This window comes from Furipterus horrens, unplaced genomic scaffold (assembly GCF_987537825.1).
Source record: "Furipterus horrens unplaced genomic scaffold, mFurHor1.1.pri manual_scaffold_5, whole genome shotgun sequence".
NCBI classification, from domain to species: Eukaryota; Metazoa; Chordata; class Mammalia; order Chiroptera; family Furipteridae; genus Furipterus; species Furipterus horrens.
In genome coordinates, this window is record NW_028327175.1 from 138,159,883 (window position 1) to 138,179,531 (window position 19,649).

Sequence of the window (19,649 nt, forward strand, 5' to 3'; positions counted from 1 at the left end):
ATTTGGTGACGCCTTTTTTTGAACCTAAAATCTCTTCTGGGGAACCTGCTTTTATTACATCGCTAAAGTTCAGGATGAAGCTAATAGAAGCCTTGCCTCTAGAAATCTAATCCACATCTTCATCTGCAAGGTCCCCCTGGGGTGGTGTAATCTGTTGCTTAGTGTAAGCAGCATGCATATGAGGAGGGACCCCAGAAAAACTAGAGTTTATTATACAAAATTGTGTATTTATTCTTACATGTTTAAACATCAGGTACCTTCAAAGTACTCTCAATTTGACGCCATACACCTATCAAGATGGGTTTTTTTTCCATTGCTTAAAACAGTTTTTGAACTCATTGACTTTGATGCCTTTTAGCACTTCTCCTTTTTTTTTGTTTGTTTGTTTCACCTCTTCCACATCGGGAAACTGTTCCCCTTTGAGGACTTTTTTTCATATAGAGATACCAAAAAAAAAAGTCGCTTGGGGCAAGATTGGGTGAATAGGGAGGGTAGGACATGAGGGTCATTCTGTTTTTGGTCAAAAACTGCTAAACGCTTAGCATGGTGTGGGCAGGTGCTCTCTTAAATCATGCATCATGAAATTAGCAAATACATTGAAAGAGTCTTGAAAAAATTCACTGAAGCTGAACGTAGCCTCTCTCAACAACACCAGCTGGTACACTGACACAGATGAGTTCCTAGAACACTCCCCTAGTGGAGGGAGCCTGTACTACAAGGGGCCTGGCCTCCAGAAGATAATTTCATGTGTTTCGTGTTTTGTTTTTGTTCTTTGATCCCCTCTCCCCTCTACATCAGCACTCTCATATCAGAGTTGATTGCTATAGTTACATTTGCCCCCAGCGTTCTCTAAAACTCAAAGATTCTAGACATGCCTCTACTACCCTGTCCTTGTCAGGATCCTCATGCCACTCAGTTTGCCTCAGTTAATGATAGGCAAAGAAGAAAGAAAGGAAAGGGCAGGTTTGTGCAATTAGGTGCATTTATTCTCAAAACAACAACAACAACAACAACAGCCACCCCGACAAACTCAGGAGCCAGCCTCAGTGAAGCGGGAGGGCTGATGGCAGATGAAGCACCAGGTAGGCGCTTATTTAATCGCCGCAGCTGGTGTCAAGGGTTTGGCATCATTTCCCCCCTCGTTTTCAATTATTGACACCGGTGCTCATTTCTCTTTTTACTTGAGGCCTCTGAGAAGAGTCTAGGAGGCTGATTCGCCCCTCTCACTTTTACAAAAAAGCAAACAGGCAGTTTCTCACAAGTGTTGTCAGTAAGCCCAAAGCTAAGGGTTTTTTGTTTTGTTTTGCTCAAAACAATTCACTGATTATAGAAAGAGAAATTGGCTTACATGCAATTTGACCTTTTATTTGATTCTTCCAAAATTGTCTTGGGTTGAGTTTTTAACTTATTTCAAAAGTCTTGGTTCAACTGTTCAGACTCATCTGTGTGATTTGGACTTCAGGGTTGTATGTTTGAGCCCACTGCTTCCTAAGGTGTTTTCTTTTAAAACGCAGGTTGTTAAAGTCTCCAGTTGATGTGGTACGCTCATTTTGCTATTTGACTTTCCTCCTTTAAATAGTGAAGGGAAAAGTTGCAAAAATGTAGAATGCAAGCTGTGACCGGGTAGCTCAATTGGTTAGAGCGTTGTCCCAATAGGCCAAGGTTGCAGGTATGATCTCCAGTCAGGGCACTTACTAGAATCAACCAACGAATGCATAAATAAGTGGGACAACAAACTGATGTCACTCTCCCCCTCTCACTCTCCGCCTCCCTCCCCTCCTCTCTCTCTAAAATCAACACATGAAAACACTTTTTTTAAAATGTAAGGTGCGAGTTATTTTATGCACTGTCATTCTGCAAATGTTTATGAGGAGTGAACACCATGCCAAGGCATTATGAAGAACAAACAATGTGCCAAAAAAACAATACAAAGAACCATGAGGTATGCAAAGATAAGATAGGGCCTTTTTCTTTCAGCCAGTTTGGTCCGAAAGGAAAGTGAAAGAAGTATAAGGAGTAATATATGCAGTTTTGAGAGAAGGAACAGTAATACACTAAAGAAAAACATGTGTGGACCAGAGGAAAATGTTCCTCACTTCCCCCCTTCTTAAAATAATGTGACTTAGAGGATGCTATTCAATTATTGTATTTAAGGTGAAATTTGAATTTCTAGGCATTTGCTTTAACTTTATCTCCTTCTTTTGACTCCAATCTGTGTGTGGGGGGGTGTATTTAGCACAGTTTTAAACTGAAAAACATTTTTATTTTTTTAAATTTCAGCAGTTTATTTTAGGTTGCATTCAAGGAGAGGGAGAAGAGAGAAGAGTTGTAGTCCAGGGAGGTCATAAGGAAACCTGGTTCTGGTCTTGTTTTCACCTTCAGCCACATATGTTCCTGGTCCTGGAGGGCTTAGCTTGGCGACTCCCAAGGCTTCTTTCAGTCCTGATGGTCTGAATGGGCTGTCTCCCATCTTGTGCTGAATGAATCCAGTGGCTGTCACCTAGGGGCAAAGAGAACAGAAGGCCCAAGGAAGTATCAGAGGTGTCAGAAGTGAGAAAGAAAAAGTGGTGTTTGGGTGACATATTCTCAGGCCCCTTTGTTTCTGAGCTTAATATTTAAAGCCCACATTACCTGTACAAAAAGCATTAAGTTCGGTGCCACTCACAGTTTGTAGTGGGTCTGATTCCTTTTTTCAAAATTATATTTTATTGATTATGCTATTACAGTTGTCCTGATTTTTTCCCCTTTGACCCCTCCACCCAGCACCCCTCACTCCCTCAGGTAATCCCCCCACCATTGTTCATATTCATGGGTCATGCATATAAGTTATTTGGCTACTCCATTTCCTATACTGTACTTTACATCCCAATGGCTATTCTGTAACTACCTATTAGTACTTCTTAATCCCTTTACCTCTTCATCCATTCCCACACACCCACTCCCATCTGACAACCATCAAAATGCTTCCTGTATCTATGACTCTGTCTTTTCTTCTTGTTTGCTTTGTTTGTTTTTTAGATTCAGTTATTGATAGATATGTGTTTTTTGCCATTTTATTGTTCATAGTTTTGATCTTCTTCTTTTTCTTAAATAAGTACCTTTAACATTTCATATAATAATGGTTTGGTGATGATGAACTTCTTTAATTTTTTTCTTGTCTCTTTATCTGCCCTTCAATTCTAAATGATAGCTTTGCTGGGTAGAGCAATATTGGCTGAAAAGCATGTAGTCATGCTTTTCATGACTTTGAATATTTCTTGCCAGCCCCTTCTAGCCTAAGAAGTTTCTTTTGAGAAATCAGCTGACAGTCTTATGGGAACTCCCCTGTAGATAACTAACTTCTTTTCTCTTGATGCTTTTAAGATTCTTTCTTTATCTTTAACCTTTGGCATTTTAATTAGGATGTGTCTTGGAGTGGGCCTCTTTGCATCCATCTTGTTTGGGACTCTCTGTGCTTCCTGGACTTGAATGTCTATTTCCTTCACCAAATTAGGAAAGTTTTCTTTCATTATTTTTTCAAACAGATTTCCAATTTCATGCTCCTTCTCTTCTCCTTCTAGCACCCCTATGATATGAATGTTGGACCTCTTGAAGTTGTCCCAGAGGCTGCTTATACTATCCTTTCTTTTTTTTTTTAATTCTTTTTTCTTCTTGTTGTTCTGATCAGTTGTTTTTACTTCCTTCTGTTCCAAGCCATTGATTTGATTCTTGGTTTCACCTATTCTACTGTTCTTTCCCTATAAATTGTTCTTTGTTTCAATTAGTGTATCCTTCGTTTCTAACTAGATCTTTTCAATGCTGCTGAGGGCCTCACTAAGTTCCTTGAGCATCCTTATAACCAGTGTTTTGAACTCTGCATCTGATATATTGCTTATCTCCACTTTGTTTAGCTCTTTTTCTAGAGTTTTGATCTGTTCTTTCATTTGGGCCATGTTTCTTTGTCTCCTCATTTTGGCAGCCTCCCTGTATTAGTTTCTATGTATTAGGTAGAGCTCCTATGACTCCCTGTCTTGGTAGTGTGGCCTAATACAGTAGGTGTCCTGTAGGGTTCAGTGCCATAACCTCCCCTATCACCCAAGCTGGGTACAGGAGGTGCACCCTTTGTGTGAGCTGAGTACATCCTCCTCTTGTAGTAGAGCCTTGGTTTCTGTTGGAAGATCAATGGGAAGGATTTACCCAGGCCAGCCAGGGGCAAGGACTGGCTGTGACCACTGACCACCAGTCTCCACCCTCCATGGAGGATCAGCTATGCAAGGGCAAGGAGGTGGTGCTCTGATGTGGTCTGTAGCTGTCCATTGGGTGCACTGGCTCTGGAGTTTCCTGGGTGGTGCAGGCCAAGGTCAGCCCCCACCTATGTTTTGCTTAGGGCACCCTTCCTGAGCTATAAAGCAACCTGAGATGGCTGCTACTTGTGCTGGGCTTAGATATTCCCAGGCAAAGACAAGCTGTGAATTTAAGCTGGCTATGGATAGTGCTGGGCCTGGAGCTCACTGAGGCCAGCTGTTGCTTATTTGACAGGATTTAGGAAGCTGTGCAGCATAATCCTAGACCAGCCATTCATGTGGAAAAGCAGCATGGGAGAGCCCATAAATTGGGTGGGGTGGAATCTCTGGGGATCTCCAAGATTAGCCAGGTTGATGGAGTCTCAGATGTGGCACAAGCTAGCTGGCTCTCTGGCTCTGAGAGAAAGAGGTTTAGAAAAGAAACAATGGCCTCTGCTTGCCGTGATGCCAGACACTTCAGTTTCTTCCATATGTCACTGGTGCCTTTTAAGATGGTACCCCAGTGCCGGACCTCAGAGGTGAGTCTGTGTGTAGGTTCTTTAAGAGGAACTGTTTGGGGCTCCAGCAGTTTCTTCCACTGACTCAATCCCCGCTGTTTTTTTTTTTCAGCCAGAAGTTGTGGGACTTATCATCCTGGCACTGGAACCCTGGGCTGAGTGGGCTGGTGTGGGGCTGGGACACCTGGCTCCTGAGATATCTCTCCCATATTTTTTATCCACCACACGTGGGTGTGGGACTAGTCCAGTTTGCATTTGTTCCCCTCCTTCCAGTCTGGATGGATGTGGTTTCTTTAATTGCATAGTTGTCAGATTTCCATTCAATTCGACTTCTGATGATTCTGAGTTATGGTTGTTCTTATTTTAGTTGTAATATTGATGTGGTTGTGTGAAGAGGCGAGCCATGTCTGCCTATGCTGCAATCTTGACCAGAATTCCTGATTTCTTTTAATACCTAGTGTGTATAGCATTGGCTCTGAAAAATAAAAAGTGTCTGCTTAGCAAAGAAAGTATCTAAAAGAGCAGCAAGCTGGCTAAAGTTTGTGCTGAGTGTATCCACAAATAAGTCTTGAAGATAAATGAAGTGAATTCTAAGTAACAGACAGAAGGAAATTGAGGGAAGTGTGGAGTGAGAATGAAGAATGCAATGTCTCTCCAGGGTTCTTTCCTGTCTAATTTCACACCCAGAAGCCTCATTAACCACATGCGGTAGGTTGCTGCTGGTCTCCACAAAGCTCCTCCCTTCAGACTCCACTTTTCTTGTTCACACATCATTGTCCTTCCACAAACACTCCATTCACCTAGGCAGTGATTGATCATGAGTCCCTGTTACCTGTCACACCTAATCCCAACTCTTTAGTCCAGGATTTTGGTGTCTTGCCTCCAAGAAGCATGGTATGGGAAACAGGAGATCTAGCTTTAACCTTGGCCTTTGCAGCTTTAAAGCTATGTGGCTTTGGGGAAAGTTGTTAAGCTTCCCTTGCCTTCATATTCCTTGTCCATAACTGCCTTGGGGCTGAGGTCTCCAACTGTAAAGGATCTTCTGGAACTGCTGAGGAAAACTGACTGACTTGGTCTTACATTTCTGAGGCATGCCCAGATTCAAATATGCTGGTCTATGGTTCCAATAGTATCTGTAAACTTGGCAGGCCTTGGGTACCAAGTTCTAGTTTTTTTTTTTTTTTGTTTTTTTAAGATTTTATTTATTTATTTTTAAGGAGAGAAGAAGGGAGGGAGGAAGAGAGGGAGAGAAACATCAATGTGTGGTTGCTTCTCATGCACCCCCAGCTGGGGACCTGGTCTGCAACCCAGGCATGTGCCCTGACTGGGAATCGAACCGGCAGCCCTTTGGTTCGCAGGCCAGTGCTCAAGCCACTGAGCCACACCAGCCAGGGCCCAAGTTCTAGTTTTTAAAGTGTCATCCCCCTAGTTTTCTAAGGCTGTCTCTTCTTATTCTCTATAGCATTCCTCTGCTCTAGACAAATCAGTGGCCTCAAGGGCTCTGAACAAACCTAAATGCTTCCATATTATCTGCTCTGGCTCTGAGCCATTGCCCCTGATGGAAAGCAGCTCCTGGTCCCCTATCAGAACCTAGGGCTGTCAACTGCCCGATGAAAGCCCTTCTTATCCAGAAGTCTTCACCAACTAACAAAACCTAACAACAGGTATACCTTCCATGGTGACAAGTTCAATAACCATGTCTTTGACCTCTGTGGCCTTTGGCAACCCGTCTATTTTAAAATTCCAATCGTTCCTCCAAGAGTACTTTTTTTGGGTAAACAGACGCGATCCAGCATGTTCAGGGTAGTATGGCTATAGACAGTTTTTTTTTGTAAACAAATGTCTGTATACATGTGTCACTATTGTGGGCTTTTCTCATTCAGCAATGTATTATACGTGTTTTCTTTCCTTGTCTCATAGTCTTCACAAAGTGTGAAGCCTTGGGACTGTATTGATTCTTCCCCTCATGCTGGACAATTTAAGCAGTCTTTCAATATGATGCATCTCAGTGCCTATAACTTTTTGAACCTTTTGCATCATTTCTCTAGGTGACTCAGACGTGTTGTTATCGTAAGACAAACTTTCTTAGGGCATCTTGTAGTCTGTCAGTCCTTGCATGTATCTGTAGCTGACTTTCTTAGCATCCACCTACAGCTAGTGTCCCAGACCCCTTCTCTGCTGCTTTGGCCTCCACTTACCCTCCCTGTCCTCTCACACTTGGCGAATGGCCTTCCCTAGGGCATATGTAGCTTTGTCTCAAAGATTCCCGCCTCTTTAACTCTTCCCTAATCGGTGGTTCTCCAACTGCAGGTACATTGGAATCACCTGGAGGGCTTGATAAAACAGTGCTGGGCTCACCTCCAGAGTTTGTGCTGTAATAGGTCTGGGTTGGAGCTGGGAAGCTTGCATTTCTAATAAGTTCCTGGTGGTCCTGGTGATGCTACTAGACTAGGGTTCCTGCTTGGTGAACTCCTGCTCTCATTCTTTCCTCTAACCTCAGAGCAAACAGTTTAGCCTCTGATTCATACCCACCTCAATACCTATCCTCTGAACCTAGTTTCCAAGTTCTCTGGGACTAAGCTCTTACTCCTCCTGCCTATTTTCTTCTAGCACGTCAATATCTATGCCATTGAAAATTCTTCCTCTGTCCTTCAAGCATCCTCCTGTCACAGCTAAATTAATAATAACCTTCCTTTTACCAACATTACCCAGTTCTTACTACCAATGCAAATGTCTTTCCTCCTGCTGCAAATTTTTCTGAACTCGAACTTGTGATTTTCACTTGCTGCTTCTACTTCCTATCCATGTATTTCCTTTTCAATTCCCAGAAATTTCCAAAGCTGCTCTACTGACACTATATAGAAAGTTTAAAATTACCCCTTTCTTCCCAAATTTATAACCATTTTCTATTATATAATAATAACAGACAATATTCATTGACTTTTAACTTTGGTCCAAGTATTGTGCTAAGCAGTGCATATACAGTTTATGTATATATGAATATAACATCATGTGAAGATTATCTTAATGTCACCCGTATGTAGTATGCATTATTTTACAGATTAAAAAAAACTAGGCTCAGATGAAGGAACCAAAATTGAACCTAGCTCTGATTCCACATCTCAAGTGTTTAAACACAATTCCAGGACATACATGAATATCCAGGAGCACCTATTGAAATACAAATTCCTGGTTCGAATGTCAGAGATTTCACACCAGGTGTGGTTGGGGCCTAGGAATATGAATTCTTAACAACCCCCCTGAGTGATTCTGACATGGTTGTTCCCAGAGCCACACACATTTTGAGAAGCAGTCCCTCTGTGTTGACATAATTGGCCATTTCTTTCTTTAAACACTTCTCTCAGTTGCTATGATACAACATTTTTTCCTGGTTCTGTAGGCTTTCTGAATCTGTTCTTCTTCTCCTTCTCCCTGTCCTCACTCTCCTGCTTGTGCCAATGCCCCCAGACTCTGCCCTTGACTTTCTCCCTCTGCGGTCTGTTCCCATGAGCCCATCCACTTGCAGCACTCCAACTTGGGCAGATGGTTCCCAACCTTGCCCTTCTGGTGCCAGCTTCCTGGGGCAAGTCACAGAGCAGCATGAAATGCTTTTGGAACAGTGATGAACTGCAGCCCAGGCCTGGGAAAAAACTGTGAGGCAGGTGACATTGATCCTGGTGCCCCATCACCCCACACCACCCTTAGTCTTTCCTGTTGCCCATAAGATCCTTGTGCTTTGCAGCTTTCTAACCAAATCAGTCCAGGATAAGAGCTGATCATTTTACACGGTTACACTAATGTGTTAATTCTCCCAGTCATTTGCATTTTTAAAGCCTTTTATTTATTTATTTTGTGGGTTCAACCTATGTTCATGTGTGGAAGACATTTCAGGCTTCACTTAGCAGATCGGGGAATTTAGAGGGAAACTGATGTCGAAGAGGAAGGAGGGTGAGTTGGTTTGAGAGAGACCCTTGTCTCCCCCTTGAAATTTTTTGAAGCTTAGGCTCGAAAGCAGCCGGCACCAATGGGAGGGCAGGACTTGGCCGTACTTGCCTCCTGCACACCCTGGGCAGGGATATACAATAACTGCAGCTGCTGCAGACCTGTTCTCGGAAGCAAGAGGGTGAGGACAGACTGTGGAGTTGGCTGCTCACTGGCTTCCTGCAACCCCCCACATGCAGAATGGCTGGCTCCTCTTCCTCTGTCAAGTCTCAACTTAAATGTTTTCTTCCAAGCTGCCGGTCCTAACCACCCTACTTACCTATGCATCTCTTGGTGTTGGCAGTTGTTTTCCTTCATTGCATTTTTTTTCACAGTTTGTAATTATTTTATTTGTTTATTTACTTATCGTTCCTGTCCCCCATTTGGAGAGTAAGGATTAAGAGGATGAGACCACTCTGCATTGATCCTCATTGTTCTCAGAGCATAATGCCTGCTTCTAGTAGATATTAAGCATTTGTAGCAGGAATAGCTAAATAGCTGCACCTCCACTACCTGGCAGTTAATAAATAGTCCTAGAGCTGAATTTACTGACCCCAGTAGCAGTCTCCGTGCTGAAAGACTTGAAGCAATTGCAGAGCAGCTGGTTCATCACCCTGCTGTGATGGAGATAGGGGTGATTGGGAGGCAACAGAGAAAATTATGAAAGACTTTAAACTAAGCAAAAATTATTATGAGGAGTCCCATCTAGCACCCTATTGAGTTATCAAAAATTTCATTGTCATTGAGCTATTTTACAGCTTTTTAAGTTATATAAGACTGATAGAAATACAAATGATTCTTATCAATAGAAATGCAAATAAATTTTGTCCAGTGGAGGTGCAGTTGATGATTGCCCTGTGGCTATTGACCAGTTTTGAATCTATTTGTAAATTCGTTTTAGCATTAATGATTGCCTATATGTATGTATTCTTTGAATTCTCCTTTGAACTGGTGGCTGGTTTCCTCATGAATTAGTTAAATAAAATCTCTGATGTGTGTTAATTTTATATTTATACAAGAATCATGATTTTAGCTTTATAAAAGTTATCTTTTTCAATTGGACTTTTAATGAAAATTAAGAACATTTGTACATCAAAGGATACTATCAAGAAAGTGAAAAAACAACCTATAGAATGGGAGAAAATATTTTCAAATTGTACATCTAGCACATGAAAAGATGCTCAGTACATAAGTCATGAGGGAAATCCAATCAAAACTACAATGAGATACTGCTTTATGTCTACTAGAATTGCTATAGTCAATTAAAGAAAACAACAACAAAGAACAGAAAATAGCAAATGTTAGTGAGGAGGTAGAGGAGGTAGGAATGAAAAATGGTAGCTGCTGTGGAAAACCGATGGTTTCTCAAAAGATTAAACATAACACTCTCATATGACCCAGTGATTACTCCCAGGTGAATATCAAAAGAATTGAAAGCAGGGTCTCCAACAAATACTGCACATCAATGTTCATAGCAGCATTATTCACAATAGCCAAAAGGTAGAAACAACCCAAGTGTCTAGCCACAGATGAAAGGATACACAAAATGTGGTGTATATATACAATGAATATTATTCAGCCATTAAAAGAATACAAATGGGGACACATCATCATGTAGACAGTCTTCTGAGCACTGGGGATGACTGGGAGTGTAGGTAGAGAAGAATACCCAGCCCAGTCCTGCAGAGCTCCAGGAGCCTAAGAAGGCATAGATGCTACAGAAGACAGAAAATGGAATGTGGTGTCGCAGAAGCCAAGATAGACTAGTGACCTTACTCCTGATATCTAGCAACTCATTGTCTGATGACTTGGGGTCACTTCAGCTGCTACTTAATTCTTACCATGTGAAATGGCACCATCCAGTAAGAGTAATACTTCTGGTCATAAACAGAACATTTTCAACAACATACTTTATTGTCAGAAATTGTGCCAGATAGTATAGGATGCAGAAGGACATTGTCAAATAAACAAATTCGGACATAGTTAGAAGAGACTTTTACTCCAAAAAGTTATTGCAAGGGGCAAAGGGACTATTGCAATAGGGAGAACCTGCAAGTGTCTCAAGGGTCAAGCAAATAGAAGTCTTCCTTTATAGAGAGATGTGAACAAGGCTAGAGAGAACTGAATCAGGGGAAATGGCATGAAAGGGTGGTGTAATCAGTAGATCAGAGAATAGTTTATGCTGAGGCCAGTCTGTCCACAGGAGGAGCTGTAGGCTGGTTCTGGCTGAGGGTGGGCCAAGTTCAGGGGCTGGGAGGAAAAAAAGAAGCTTACCCAAAGTTTGGTTAACAAGCATTTTGCTCTAGTTCATCAGTGGAGATGAGCAGTACAGCTCATCATTTATGAGGCAAAGAACGAGAATTTGGAGGGTCTGTGTCTAGTTTTCTCAAAGGTTAAATAGAGGACAGCTGAGTCTTATCTACGTCATGTGGAAAAGAGTGGTTGTTTGCAGTAAGCTGTGTTCCAGAACACAAAAACAGGGGATTACAAAAAAAGTATGTCATTGGAAAAGTTCCATTTATGGATGCAAGTATTACTCTGGATGCCGTTGCTTTCATATAGCCAAAGCAAGGAAGACATGAACTCCTCATCTCCTGTTATCACTATTCCTCTAACCCTATTCAGTCATATATGTTATCCATGTGTATTTCTGTATGTTCATTTCCTACCACCAATTATCACCTTCAGTACTGGGACAACTAATCAAAGAGGTTTTCCTTTCAGAGAATATGTTAATTAAGGCATCATTTAGGAAAATTGCTTACTGTTTATGTCTAACTGCCTGACCACATAATAATGATGATATGTACCCTCAGACATGTGGCAGACCCTCTTCACTGGATATTTCACTTGACTACACCAGCACACTCTCCACACGGTCAACTGTGTTCATGAATTTTAAAATCATGTGATATGGCCAACACTTGCTTGGTGCTTGTTTACATTTTATAAAAGAGAGAGAGGCTCTTGGAATTATTGGTGAATATGGTAGGTCTGGGAGGCCATACCTCCCTTTCCTTTGGATGCAAAGTCAGTGCAGTTTGTAGCACAGAGTTAAAACTGTGGTTGACGGTGAAGTTCTCTGTCTCCCAAGAGTTTCCTATCTTCCTTCTCTCAGGGCAAGGGGCCCTGCCCTGGTGCTCCCACAGCCTTCAGGGACTATTCCTATCACTGCCCACAGCATGCTACTGTAATGACCCATTTCTGTGTCTGTGTCCCACCTTGAACTTGAACCTTGATGTGGGGGAAAGGTTTATATATTTTCCATGATTATAGGCCGAGGCCTAGCCAGTGCTTGAGGAAGGATCTAGAGGTACAACACCTATCAACATTCATTAACACAGTGAGTCTCTCCACTTGCACATTCCTGAGTGAAGAGTGAATCCACTTGCATATTGCTGAGGGAAGAATGAAATCCTCAAACCTAAGGATATTATATGACAAAAAGTAAGTGCATCAGTTTCCTGGTGACATTTAGTATTCCTGATCTCTCTGCTCCTCATCTCATCTGACTGGGTAAGTGTCTCCCTATCGCTTAATCACAAGGCTCTTTATCCATGACAGCCTTAGAGAGGGGTTTTATAGACATCCTGTCTCTGTTCTTGCCTCCTGGGAGCAGGCATAACAATGACAATTAATTCATTTGGCTAATTGGTATATTGCTGTCTTTCCACTCAGCTTCACAGTATTCATCCAACTGCAATATTTGCGCTCTGGTAGCCTCCTTCTGGCACTCACACAAGCAAGTAACTGACCTTTGACCAGCTTGCAAAAGATAGCTAAGATGTCTCTATTCATGGACTGAGCTTTGCTACAGAAGAGGTGGAGCTGCCTTCTGCCAGATTCTGGCTTATAAATGTACAGGAAGTACAGGTCAGGGTGCTTTCAGTCCTTTGGGTGCTAACTAGAGTCTTTCTCAACACTTACAGAGCCCCCAGTCTGCTTCCACCTCAGTGCCAACAGGAAATTTGTTTTTGATGATGTAAGCATTTATATGTCATAATTTCCAAAGCCCCAGGAAATCCCACCTAAGCACTCCCCAACCTATTCTGTCACACCTGAAATTACTTCAATCACCAACACTTCCATCTACTAATTGAAGTTAGAGTTTTAAAAACCTCTAGGAACAGTTAAATTTTTAAATATAAACTTTTAATAGAAATATAACACATACATAAAATGCACAGATCATAAGTGTAAATGGACCACTCATGTAATGAATGCCAAGGTCAAGTAATAGAACTTTACTATGTCCCTAAAAGCATCCCCCTCCCCCACAGCTGCCACTGCCTGCTGCCCACTTCCAGTCTCTTTCCCTACCCCTACCAGAAAAATTATTCTGACTTGTAACAGGTAACGTTTGCTTTTGTCCTTTATATTAATGGGATTATGCTGTATGTATTTTTTTGCATATATAATGCTTCTTTGGCTTGGCATTGTATTGCTAAGATTCATCCATGTTGTTCCATATAATTGTACTTCATTCATTTTCGTTGCTGTATAGTATTCCATTGTATGAATAAACTACAGTTTATTTAACAATCCTAATGCTGATGGACATTTGGGTCGCTTCCAGTTTTTGACTTATAAATATTCCTGTCATTTATAACTAGTGCTTTCTAGTACATGTCTTTTGACGAACATATGTATACTTTTCTGTTGAAAATACACTGAAGATTGGAATGTATGAGTCATAGGATATACATGTTCAGCATCAATAGGTACCACTAAACACATTTTTCAAGGTAGATGTACCAATTTACACTCCCACCAGCAGCACATAAGAGTTATAGTTATTCCACATCTTCATTAGCACTAGGTCTGTCTTTTCCATTTAGCTCTTTTGGTGGGTATGTAATAATGTGCATTATGTTCTTAATTTGCATTTCTCTGATAACTAATATAGATGTGTATTTTCCATTTTAATGTCTTTTTTTCTTGAATTGCCTAAGTCTTTTGCTAACTTTTTTATTGGGTTTATGCCTTTTACTTAATAATTTCAAAGTCCTTTTTATATTCTGATAATGTGTTGAATATGCATACTGTAATATTTTCTCTCACCCTGTGACTTAACTTTTACTTTCTTAGTAAAGGCTTTTAAATGAACAAGTCTTTAATTTATTTTTCCTTTTATGCTTAGCTGTTTGTGTTTCCTATCTAAAAAGTTTTCCCACCATAAAGAAAATATCATGAAATATCATAAAGATGTTTTCTTTGAAATTAACTTTTGTGTATAGTTTGAGGTAGGAATCAAGATTATATTTTACCTTATTATTCTATTGACCAAGAACTATTTATTTAAAAATTTATATTTAAACCTGTACTATTAATCATGGTATTACGTATGGATGGATCTGTTTCTGGACCATATTCAAGAAGCAGTTCATTGTTAAACTTATTCTCAAGAAAGAATGCCTGTAATCTGATTCTTTCCTCAAGTAGCATTTATTATATATTTATTATGAACTAGGCATCATGCAAAGTATTTTAGCTGCATCATTTCATTTTAAACCACTTCAACCCCCACCCCCTCAAGTTAGATGGGTACTACTACTATTATCTCCACTTTATAGATTAGGGAATTAAGACTCAGAGAATTAAATAACTTGCCCAAGATCTCCTAGTAGTAAGTATCAGACCTGATTTAAATGTAGGTCTGGATGACTTTGAAGTGTGTCTCTTTACTATACTGTTTCCTAGAACAGCTTTTTTTGCAAGGAAGACCATAAAGATCTGAAGAGGGGAGAGTGATGGAGAGCAATGGGGACCAATATCCATCACATTCATCACATACACAGCCTTTGTGCACATTTACATTTTCATATTAATTGAAATAACACATTTCACAGTTGGGAACCACAGGTTCATGCCATGTACTAGCCACTTGGCATATGATAGAATAAATTTTTGTTATTATTCTATATATTCTTTCTTTTTTACTAGCCAACTTTCAAAAGTAAGGAGTGGCTTTTACATATTTGTACCCTTGATGACAAAGGACACTGCTCTGCTCAAAGCAGGCACTTAATAAATATCAGTACTTCTGGTTCTAGACCCTCACCAGGTCTGTAGCTTTAAGTTCTGTGCTTCTATTTCTCACATGCAAAATGGGGCTTATAACACAGCAGCACAGGCTTGTTGTAAGAGTAAAATGAAGCAACAAACAAAAAGATACTAAGGAGAAAAATGCTATTAAATATCAAATATTGGTAGAAAGTCAGTTGAATAGATACAAGGCACAGATGTGTTTGATTTTATTGATAAGTAAAAGAACTAAATATGTATTTTTAGATATTTACTAAAAAGGGAACTGCTTGACAAAATAATTCAATATAGTATATTGTTAAATTGTGAAACTTCCTAATGCTTTAAAGTTTTTGAATAAACTTTTTTATTGATGTATAATCAGATTGTATTTTGAAGTTATTGCATTATTTACAGTAATTTAACTTACAGATTTTTAAGACTGTAGTCACTGCATTGGGTAAAGCATGATATATCTATAATTTACTGTCAGATAGAAGGAGGACTTGAACCACTAAGGTATTGTTATCTACCGTGTAGTGTAAAAGATGTAAAATGATGAGTGCGTATTTAGTGCCAAGATTTTCTCTAGTTAGTGGTGTGCCAGTTCAATTCAACAATTATTTAATCAGTGCTTGCGGTTTCCAAGGAATCTTGTTCGGTACTGAGGAGGAAGCAAAGATGAATAGCATCAGCCAGAGGAAGACATTAACCCAACCACTAGGCTACAAAGCAGAACGAAGCATCATAATGTAGAAAAGGTAAAACAGTGATATACAGGTGGAGCTTAAAATAATTTGTTTCCCTTTCTCCTTCCTCCCCCCCCCTGCCGCCCACCCACCCCTTCTCCTTGGAACTGTTCTGGCGTGTGCCGGGTCGCCTGTCTGCAAAGAATCGGCAACCCTGTGAAATCTCTCCTATTCCCTAGTCTTCCTTTCCTTACATTTTCCACGAGCTCCTCTGCCACCAGCACTGCATCTGGAATGGTATCTATTGTGTGGGTGGTAAAACGAAGGAAAGTTATTTTTGTTCTAATTATGAGAACGGTTTTATTGGGCGCGGGGGTTGGTTTTGGGGGTGGGGCAGGGGAGAAGGAAGAAAAGCAGATCAGAGACTGAGTAGTTAAGCGGGGATGGTCCGAGAAGGCGTTACTAAGGTTACTAGAAAGAGGACGGCAGGTGATACTCAGGCCGGGGTTTTCTCAAATGAGAGGTGTTGACTTAGTGAGAACAGTACCACACAATATTAGGTAGGGGGCTCCCCAGGGGAAAGGAAAGAGGCCCAAAGAAAACACTGAGGGCTGCGACATCGACAAAGCAGGCAGCCTCTTCCTCCTCTTCCGGCCCTGTTCTCCCACCGCCTTTGTTTCCCGGGACTGTTCAGGTTGTAGCACAAATTCCGGACTCCTGCCGACGGTGCCATTTAAGTGTGACGCGAGGCCGAACGGACCGGAAGCAGACCCTGTCAGGACCCGTAGGGAGCGTTGGCGGTCCTGGCTTTGGCGAAGCTGCGGGGCCTCGGCGGGCTGGGGAGGTTCTGCAGCGGCTCGTTTAGGCCGTGGGTCGTCGCTGCAGCGGCCAACAAAGCAGAAAAAGACGACGCAGCGGGCAAACTTGGCAAAGCAGGGAGGCGGGGAAGGGGTGTGTGGGAAGGGCCGTGAGTGTATTTGGCGTCGGGAAGCGGGACCTGGAACTTGTACCACATATGCCTCTAGTTGATTATGTCTCTCTCTTAAAAAAAAAAAAAAAAAAGATTCTGGAGACAGTCGGCGTCTCCTGTCTCTAATTTTTCTCGGCCCCGGCCAGTTTATTCGTAGCCTGAAGTGAGTGAGAGCATTTTAGTGTAACCACTGAGTGGAGATGGGTGTGGGTATGGGATGGATGCAGTCGCTGGGGAAAAAAGAAATGGAAGAGGGAAGCGGGAGGAGGTGGTGTCGTGGGGTGTGGTAACAAGAGGCTGATGGTACTAATAGTTAACTTTTAGGGGTTTTTTTTTTTGTGTGTGTGTGTGTGTGTGCCAGACTCTGTTCTAAAACCCTTTATATGTGGTAATCCCATTTCCAGTCATAGGAGACTGGTACTCTTCACTAGCCTCCTTCTGTAGATGGGAAAACTGAGGCTCACATTGTAGAACCTGCTCAAAGAAGGAGCGGTGGAATGTGCAGGGCTAGGACTTGCATTTTGGTATGCTGATCCCAGAACATACCTCTAAGCGGCACTTAGCAGTTGTCCCCCGCCAAGATGTGACAGTGAGGATACAGAGTGACGGGCTGGTGGAGCAAGGAATTGACCTGGTGGAGGGTGTGGGATCCAGGTGTGTCTGTAAGGTGAAGGCAGGTGTAAGCAAGGCTAGAGTTGGAACTGTGGCCTTATAACCGTCACCTCTAACCTTGGCCTTCCTCGAATTCTGTGGACAGGGAAGAGAGTCATACACCTGCACACCTACGTTTGAAAGTAGAAGATAACAGGCTCACAGGAGTTAAGGATTTGATGTAGCCACCTTATTTAGCAGATGAAGCCCAAAGAGATGAAATAACTTTATTCAGGATGCCCAGGACTAGAAACAGCTTTTGTCTTAGGTCTAGTGCAGGGAAGTTTAGGGAGTTCTTTCCTTCCTGCTCTACTTGCTGCAGTGGATATTAAAGTTTAAAAAATGGGATATATCATTTGATCTGCACTGGTTTCTTACAGCCATGTGAATTGGGTATTTGTGACATCAAATAGACAAATAATCTATTCATCCCCCATTAATGTGTCCCAAATTCAATGTAATGCTGTAACCAGGATCTGCTTCCAACACAACTTAGTGACAATTGATATGTTTCAGTATTTTTGAGAATTTCAGTTAAAAGAAAATAAGGTTGATTAGGCCAAAGGGCAAGGTGATTTGAAAAAATTAGGTTTAAAAGAAAAAGGAAATCACATATGTTGAAAAAAAGAGGTAAATTTTCATCAGTTAATAATGTACTGTTCACAAATGCAGTAAGTCTAATGGAATATAATCATCAAAATGTTAGCATACTCTGGAGAGGCAGTTTGGAGAAGTTGCAAATCATGGGCTTAAGAATCAAGTTAATCAGCTTAGCCACCTATTTGCTCGATACAATTGATTTTACTGAACTTCATTCGCCCTTGGTTTCTTCATCTCTAAAATGGAGATAATAGTTCCAAAATTGCAGAATTAGAAGCAGTGTTCGTAAAGTACCTAGCATATTGTCCGGAATAAAGTTGATAAATGCACAGCAAGTGTTACTACTCTGAGTTAAAGCGAAGCATTGCTGAACCTTGCATGCTGTCACATGGCAGCTTCTAGACCGAGCTTTCAGTGGAAGAGGGTCAAAGATGAGTCTGTCGTTGGACTAATGGTGAAAAGTGTTCAGTTCATTTTCTGAAGGTTAAGTCTGTTATTTCAAAGTGAATGAAAGTTTTAGATGTGTGGGTAGCCCAGGGACAGTGGTATACCCACCACAATCCTTTAAAACTATGGTGACTTTTTTTTCTCTTTTTTTGTTAAAACTATGGTGACTTTTAAATGCAACTTTTGAACTATTCTGTTTACTGAACAGCGGTCAATTTAGGTGCCAAGTAACTGATTTTATATTTCTTTACAGATGCATGGTCATGGAGGCTATGACTCTGATTTTAGTGATGATGAATACTGTGGAGAATCTAGCAAAAGGAAAAAAAGGTAATTTTTTATTGATCTGTGCTTCAGATCCTTTTTAGATTGAGTTGAGGTATAAATAAATAATACTGAATGTTTTTGGATTGTGTTTGTATGTGAAGATGTAACAGAACTCCTGGGCTGCTCCGATTGAAACAGAACCCACGGGCTCTTTAGTTAGGGGCCCGATTGCCCGCTGCCAGAATTATAACTCTCAATACCAGAGTCTGGTGAAAAGAAAAAGAATTGTTTATTTACATGTAGTTCTGCCTCCCCCTCCCAGACCTGGCCAGTCCTAGGAAAGTCAGAAACACCATTTCCCTACTTTCTAGGCACAGTTCAGCTTTACCAGTAGCTGCCAATCACTCAGTTCTGATTGGGGAGGTCCTTTCTGTGCTGTGGTGCCCTCCAGCTCTCAATGCAGATCCGCCTGGATTCTCAGCCTCCTTGTAAACTGCCTTCTTCCTCCAAACCACATGGATGTCCTCTCCTTCTCAAAGCAGTCTGGCAAGAGCCTCTTCTTAAAGCAGCCTGGAGATCCCTTCTCCAAGCCAGATGGAGGGAGCACACAAGAGCCAGAGACTGAGGGCGTGGGGGCCAGAGAGAGTCTGAGAGAGAGAGCCTCCTAGAGCCAGAGCCAGCCCAAAATATGTCCGCAGCTGCTTCTCTCTCTTCCTGCCTCCTCTCTCCCCCTGCGTCCTCTCACGTTGTGGGTGTTGCAAACAGTTCTGACCATTCACAGAACCCTCCGTAGCTCTGTCTGCTTCTTCCGTAGCAGCCCACAGTCCAAGATCCCTCCCATCTTCCTGAGTCTTGGAAGTAAAGCCGATCTTTGCAACAATGTATCCAGCCACTAGCCCCAGGCATGCAAGGGCATCCTGAAAACTGCTTCCTGCTCCCTATCTCCTAGCCAAAAACTCTGGGGTTTGTTTTTGGACTCCTGTGTTTCTGTAACAAAGACAACAGTGTTCTGCTGAATGAATTTTTGCTCATTAAACTATAATGAATTGACTCAAAAATTTGAGAACCATTCTGTGAAAAATTAAGAAAAAGTTTATGCTGTGAAGGGATTTACAGAAGTGCAAGGGGAGAAAAAGGACCTCTTAGTTCCAGATTTCATAGCTAAGATGGGGTTTGGTTGATGGGCCCTTTGCTAGTACCTGACTTCAAAATGAGGTTAATGTGGAGGATGAGGTTATGA

At 41.5% G+C, this 19,649-nt stretch overlaps 1 protein-coding gene across 5 annotated transcripts in view; it reads left to right on the forward strand.

The window, feature by feature from the left end:
• The window catches only part of LOC150009958 (protein FRA10AC1), a 65,950-nt gene that overhangs the window by 14,185 nt on the left and 32,116 nt on the right, over window positions 1–19,649 (forward strand). For 2 of the 5 annotated variants that reach the window (XM_090277951.1, XM_090277950.1), the window contains one exon: window positions 18,396–18,472. In XM_090277951.1, the coding sequence (XP_090134077.1) occupies window positions 18,396–18,472 (77 nt within the window). The other 3 variants (XM_090277954.1, XM_090277955.1, XM_090277953.1) reach the window with 3 other exon arrangements.